The sequence below is a fragment of the Apis cerana genome, linkage group LG2, assembly GCF_029169275.1.
Source record: "Apis cerana isolate GH-2021 linkage group LG2, AcerK_1.0, whole genome shotgun sequence".
Taxonomy (NCBI): Eukaryota; Metazoa; Arthropoda; class Insecta; order Hymenoptera; family Apidae; genus Apis; species Apis cerana.
In genome coordinates, this window is record NC_083853.1 from 6,391,037 (window position 1) to 6,398,622 (window position 7,586).

Here is a 7,586-nt window from a genome sequence, read left to right on the forward strand (position 1 = left end):
AAAAATCAATTTTTCAAAAAGAGGCACATTGTGGAAGTTTAAATATTAGCATAATTATTTTTTAATTTATAATATAAAATATTTAAGTATATTAAATGATGAAATAGAATTGTATTTAAAACAATTAATAATATTTATTCTATAATATTGCATTTTTTTTAAAAGAGGTAGATTTTATGGAATGTTGAAATGCAATTATAATCATTTCAAAATATGATTAATAATTTAAATATCTTTTTGATGCATATTCTTACTAATATTTAATTCATTTTTTTCTTTACTTTCAATCAATTGACAACCGTTTTTTTAAAGTGAAATTAAAATTATAAAAATATTTATAAATAACTCAACACCATGAATATCAATATAGAATTAAATTATTGCTATTTAATAAATGCTTTTTAATAAAAATATCGTATAGCAATTAATTTTAACATATTTGTATTTCTTTTGTGGATATAATAAAATATCTAATCACAACATTGTGATTGTTTGTACTTTGGTCAGTAAAATATTAAAAGTTAAATTAACTTATTTACATCTGCAAAAATATTATAATTATTGATTAACATTTCATTAGTAAAAATTTAAGTACCAATAATTTATGTCCACAATGCTGTTGGCATTATTCCTTCTACAGTACCAGCTGCTGGTTTTAAATCCTCATTACATAAAAACTTTAGTGGCATATTTACTATATGGCCCTAAAATAAAATTATGACAAAAAAATAAAATCAATAAAATAATATTCATTAATATATTTTTCATTATTTATACCTTAATTTGATCTACCATTTCTTGAGCTAAAATTGGATTTAATGAAGAAAGTGATTCTTCATCTTGATACTGCTTTAACATGGAAAAATTAACAACTTTATCTGTAGGAATACAATGAAATACTTCTTCATAAATTTCTGTGTTTCGATTACTTCTTGTACACCAAATGTCTTTATAGAATGATTTTTTAATTATATCTGTTATATCTATATTTTCATTTGTTTTAAATAATCCCAAATGTTCAGAAAATAATTGTTTTCGTAAAGATCCTGCAAATTTACCGCAAGGAAACGGAATATCATTCATTCTTCCTTCATCGAATTCTTGATCCTAAAATTATAAAATAATTAATATTGAAATAATTAAAAATTATATACTTGATATTGTTAATATTTCTTACATGAATTATTACTGCAATTTCGCTATCTCTCGTTGCTATCATGCTTCTATCATTAATATTAGCGGAACCACAAATAACAGTACTATCATCTACAATTAATAATTTGCTATGAACATAAATTAATTCTGTTACTAATGTACCATTCAACATTGCATGTGCTCTTAAGCCATGAAATGTAATATATTCACTAGGATCTTCTATTCCTGCTTCAATCAATCGATTTAAGATAGCATCTCTACCCCTATTTATAATTCAAATGATTCCGATTTCAATTTCTGTATCTTTCATTCTTATTTATTATTTCGTTTTATAATATAATTTTTACCTTGATATAGAAGCATAATTCCAATGTGTAATAGCACGTAAGGCAGTACCAGTTGGACCTCCAACTTCTCCTTCAAAACCTGGTAATAAAGGCATTACCACAAATACTCTAAATACTGCACCTTCTCGATGTGCTCTTAAGATTCGTTTGAATAATGTTTCTCCTATGCGATTTTTTACTGTGGTTCGTTCCATGGATACAAGTGTTATAAAAAATTGATTCTCTATATATATATATCTTGAATAAAAAATTCATTAATGTGTACTAACATATTAATTATTTTAAATTATAATTAATTTATAAAAATAAATTTTACCTTTCTGCTTTACTAATAGCTTCAAGATAGGCTTCTTGTATACTTTGTTCTAAAGTTTCTGAATCAAGAAAACCGGCTGACCAAGAGCTAACAGATCTTAATACTTGACAATTAACATTATGTATAGCAGATTCTTCAAGAAATGGAACAAAATTCCTACAGTTTTTATACGATTTTGGAAGCAAAAATGGATAACATGGATTTAATTTTGCTTTTTCCATCTAATAATATAAATTATAAATATGAATTATATAAATATTTAATTATTAGATTATTATTGAAAACTTACTTTAATTGCATTCCAACGTTGAATAAAATGTCTAGCAACATCTCTTGCTGTAGCACCTTGTACCATAATTCCTATATCATGCCACGGCATTCTAGGAGTAGTGCTTCTATCTATTAGATCTTGATAAGGTTTTTCGAGATCATTAAAGTCTTTAACAATAAAATTTACATAATCTTTTCCTAACCAGAGTTTAGATACAGCTGGATATTCTAAAAATATATCTCCACTATATGTCACTGATTCATTACTTTCAATTGCAGTTTGTACTGTATTACTGAAAATATGTCAATAATTTTTTTATAAGATATAAATTCTTTAATTTTTATATTTTAATAAAATATAAACTTACTTATCGATTGTATCTTCTTCATCACTACTTCCTTCATATGGATTATATACCATATTAATTAATTCTTGTCTTTTTAATTTAATATTATGTTTCATTCTATCCATAGTATCTTTTGCCATGCCAAATAAATTTTTACGTTCTGTATTTGGAGTATCACATTTCATAGTATCTGATTTTTCTAAAGGCTGCATTAATAATAAATCTCCAGCATTCAATTGTGGCAATGCTGGCGACAGTGATGTTTTGTTGCTTATCATTGGTCTAAAAGAAGAGAAAATAATAATAATAATAATAATAATAATAATAATAATAATAATAATAATAATAATAATAATAACAATAAAATATTAAATTATATTTATTAATATTTAAGTTTATTTAATTTAAAAAATACAAAATTAATAAGAAAAATACTAATAAAATAAAAAAACTTACAATACTGGTATAGATTTTGTAGTAGCCATTACAACTGTATTAGTTGCAATAGCCAGTGGCAGTAAAACATGTTTATTAATATTAGCGCATGATATTTTTTTACTGCTGGTATTGGTAAATTTACCTTTAGATGGAATATAAATACTAGACTGATGAGTATTACCTATAATTAAAAAAAATATATAATTAATTATAATTAATAATGATAACCAGAAATATTTAATTTTATGTATTATATACCTAAATCTATTAATCTATGTTCATTATTGTCCCATCGGCCGTAACATAAATCGATTCCACCAAGGAAAGCAATGTTTTGATCAACAATCACGATCTTTTCGTGATGTGCCCAGAGAAATATTCCTACTCTTGCATGATCTGGATGACGTAATACTTTTATATTTTCAGGACATTTTTCAACTAATCGTTGTTTACTATAAAAACTATTTATGCCCAATGCAACTTCTACTTCTTTGTAGATCATTATAAATACTTTGATTCCGTTAGACTAAATAAAAAATTGATTATAAATATGATAATAATAATAATTCCATAAATTAGTAAAAATAAGTAAAAATATTTTATGTTTTACCAAAAGTCCTGAATTTTAGTTAGCATTAATAGAATAACAAAATTTATTCAATATAAAAAGTTTAAATAATATAGCTTACAGCTTTTCTTTCTAATATTTTATCTAATCGCCAATAATCGTCAGAAACAGGTCTTTTCATATAAATTTCTGGCGATAACCACCAATCTGCAATGAAAATTTCTTCCTTGGCATTTTCTAATGCATCTGCAACAGCAGACATATAACTTGACCCATCAACAAACCATGTAGCTGCTATAGGCGAACGATAAGGTGCAAACGAATTGTGTGGATTTGATTGTATAAAATCTCGACCTATATAACGATATAATATAATATATTAATTTGAGTTTTTATTTTTTAGTCCTTGCATTAATTTAAAAAACTTGCCTTCCTTGTTACTGATTTCTTGTATAAATTCCATCCATTCTTTAGCCTTTCTTCTTGTCCAACATTTGATTAATATATGTCTGCTAAGATTTGCTATTTGCATACCATTTCTTAAACCTGTTGTATACATGCCAAAACTGACTCCAAACCCATTATCCATTAAAATTACTGATTTTATGCTACCATTTTTGGGCCTAATATAGGCAACAAAAGTATCTTTAACAACAAGATGTCGGGAATGCCATTTTCCACATAAAGATGTACAAAAATGATTACATCTAATACAACACATGCCTTCAAGCAAACCGCAAAAATTACATCTAGTTCTTGCACCTGATCCAGTTCGTTTTAAAATAGTACCTTCTTTGCCTTTCATTCCTAAATCTTCTATAAATGATAAATGCGAGACTTCTAAAAAATTGATCTAAAAATATTTTATGTTGTTAGTAAATATTATTAACATAAAAAAGTCAATTATTAACTTACTGTTTCTGGATGATGCAAATAGATTTTTATTTTTAATAAATTGGTCAAATATTCTTCTAATACTTTTCTTCTAAGATCTAATTGCTCATAAGGTACTAGCATATCGGGTTTATTTGGAAATCTAGACAAAAGAATATATTTTTTCATTTTTTTATTTTATTATTTGCAAAATTGAAAATTTTTAAGCAATTCTAATACCTTGGTAATGCACCTTTACGGCCTTTTCCTTCTTTTACATCTCCTAAACTTTTCAAACTAATTCTTCTTTCTTTGTGACTTTTAGTTGGAAAAGGTATATTTAAACTTGCACGATATATTTTCAATTGATTATGCAAGTTTTGGATATGTTTGTATCGTTTTTTAATTGTCCAAGTAAAATGTCCATGCCTAAATTCAATAGTGTACAAGTTTGGATTCAGAGGATGTGTTGTTACACTACGTTCATAATCTATGATGTTTACATGCACTTCTTCACCAGGAATAAAAACATCACGATGTTGACTTTTAAATTGTTTTGGTAAATCATATATAGCAGAGAAAGGTATTTTACCAGGATATACTAATATAACAAAGAAAAACAAAACACAATGCACTTCTTAAATATAGTTATTAAATATAATTAATATAGATATTATATATAAAAAATGTTAATAAAAATAACACACAAAATCACATAAATAATAATAAAAAAAATCACAACAATAAATAAAATCATAAATAAAATCATAAACTCACTTATGCTATTAGCATCTCCACCACATTCAACAGTTATTGTATCATCATTTTCATTCACAGTAATTTCTAATGAATCAGGTACATCTAATGCATCATCAAATTCAGAATCTTGAAGAACTGAATGGTCCATAACATTCTCAGTTCTTCTCTCATTTAAAATATTATTAGACATTATTAGTGAAAAATCATCAAGTTACGAAATCATCAATAAATAACTAACCATGTGTAGTTAAGTCAAATTATTTTCACAATATATTTTTATTATTAAATTATTAAATTACATAAACATTTTTTTCCTTATAATATTTAAAAAATATTTCTTAATAAGAAGAGAAATAGATAAGCAGTAGGAATCATTTAAAAGTAATAAACTAATAAAAATATACTTCATTAAAAGATAGATAATAATATAGTTGAACAAAAGAAATGCCATGATAAAGAATTGATGGATTTGACTTAGAAAATGATCTAACGTGCGCGGGAGGGTCTTGGAATGTTAGCAATAGATCAATTAAATATAAGTTACCAGAGATTGGAAAGAATTATCATAAATTCATTTTATTATAAGTTCATCAATAATAATATTGTTGATTACGAATATTTTATATATTATAATTTATAAATATATATAATCTTATTTGACGGTTAAATTAAAATATAAATGCGTGGTATAAAGTTAGAATAAAAGCTTAATGATATTATAAAAGGATACTTATTTATACATATCCTAAATGTCACATGTCACGTTATTATTAAGGTTATAAATATTAACAGTCTTCTTTCTATAAACAGTTTTAAAGTAATAAATTTCACATGATTTTGTAAAAGTTTGATATGTACATTTCAGATAATTCCATTATCATAAGAAGTCACTGTCACAATCACAATTGATTACACATGCGATTTCATCGGTGTTCATTATGTGACAGCACAAACGACGACTTACACATTTCTATTGTAAGTCGAATGAAATCTAAAAAGTATCGGTATGGTAGATATTTTCTACTAAGAAAATTTGAAATATTAGTGCAAAATAATATTTTTATATGCTATATATTTTTTAACATTTTGGAGTTGAAAGATATTTAATAGTATTATTGAAAAAAATTAAGTTAATAAATTTACACTTACATTTTATAAATGATCTATGGGATCATACTGTTTTATCGATGAAGATAATTATTTCATAAAAAAAGTATAAAATAAAAGTAGAAAAAAATAAAATTATGTACTATTTTTTTTCAATATTCGTTTATGTATGTATATATGTAAATTGAAAATTATCTTTCTCATTTTATGTTCTTTCTTATTTATAGTGCATTAATTGCATTAATTTGTTTATTTGTAAATCAAGATTTAATCAATTATATTATTTTTTCATTAAAAAATAATCTCTCACAAATATCATGGCTGAATAACATATTTACTTTTTTCAATATTATTTATCAATATTGATAAATAACTTATATTATAAATTACTCATTCATATCTTTTTCTTTTTTTCTTAAGCAAGCAATATGCAAAGTATAAATAAACTATATAGGACAAATTCGAAATTCAAATAATTGAATTTCAAGCATTTTTCTTTGAATATTATCAAATAATTTCTAGCATATAAGTTCTAGCATATCATTTCTTAAGAATTGTAAAAAATCTACATTATGTATGATTACGTATTATCTTATCAATGATTCCTTGTCATTGATATTATCAACATGTTCGTACATGTTAATACACGAAAAAATATTTATATAAAATTTGTTAAATATTATTTACAATTTACAAAATGCTATGAAAAACGATTTTTATTTTTATTTTATAAATTTTTATTCCAACTATATATTACATATACAAATATGTACCAATTCATATTAATCGATTAATTAAAAATTGTGATTATGCATATAAGTGCAATTTCTTTCGTCAAATGTTATTAACGTGAATTGCTTTGTAACAATTTGATCAGTTTGATATCGTTGAAATAGCAAAAATATTCATCGTATAAAATAATGAAATTAAATATCATTATTGTTATTCTGAATAATAGAGTTTAATGTACGTGTCATGCACAAAGAAAAGTGGAACGCGCTATAAAAGGGTTCGATGTAACCTCATTGTCCGTTAATATTACGCACTCGTTGCGTTTGCGATTCGAAAACTCGATATTCCTTATATTATGGAGTTTATGCAGGAAACGAATAGCCTTGTGATTATTAGGAAGGATAATTGTTCAGTTTTGCGATCTACTTTCGAATTGGAACGCAAACGATCGACTTTATTCCTGGATTAGAATGTCAAGGGAAAACCATACAATATATGTGCAACACAATGATAATTCGGTAGAAGCTATATTTTTCTAATTTAATTTAATTTTGACAATTGTCTGTTACTTTAGTTATAATATATTCTTATTCTATAATATTTCTTATCAAATTATAATGAATTTTTTAAATAAAAATATAAATTTATAATATTATTTATTCGTTCTATCGTTC

General features: G+C 24.3%; 1 protein-coding gene across 3 annotated transcripts; it reads right to left on the minus strand.

Annotated features, from left to right (window-relative positions):
• Positions 1-424: 424 nt before the first annotated feature.
• On the minus strand, positions 425-6,059 carry LOC107996876 (phospholipase D2). 3 transcript variants are annotated; one of them, XM_017055181.3, is made up of 15 exons: positions 5,804-6,059; positions 5,092-5,306; positions 4,555-4,915; positions 4,357-4,477; positions 3,871-4,294; positions 3,563-3,795; positions 3,132-3,399; positions 2,892-3,054; positions 2,457-2,717; positions 2,108-2,381; positions 1,819-2,039; positions 1,503-1,739; positions 1,178-1,418; positions 778-1,107; positions 425-704 (listed from the first exon to the last, which is right to left on the minus strand). In XM_017055181.3, the coding sequence occupies exons 2-15, from the start codon at positions 5,261-5,263 to the stop codon at positions 603-605; spliced, it is 3,408 nt and encodes a 1,135-aa protein (XP_016910670.1). In that variant the 5' UTR covers positions 5,264-5,306; positions 5,804-6,059; the 3' UTR covers positions 425-602. The 3 variants fall into 3 exon arrangements, with proteins under 3 accessions (XP_016910670.1, XP_061927941.1, XP_016910672.1); XM_062071957.1 differs by lacking the exon at positions 5,092-5,306 and adding an exon at positions 5,618-5,724 and having other exon boundaries at positions 4,555-4,743; XM_017055183.3 differs by lacking the exon at positions 5,804-6,059 and having other exon boundaries at positions 4,555-4,743; positions 5,092-5,231.
• Positions 6,060-7,586: the final 1,527 nt, after the last annotated feature.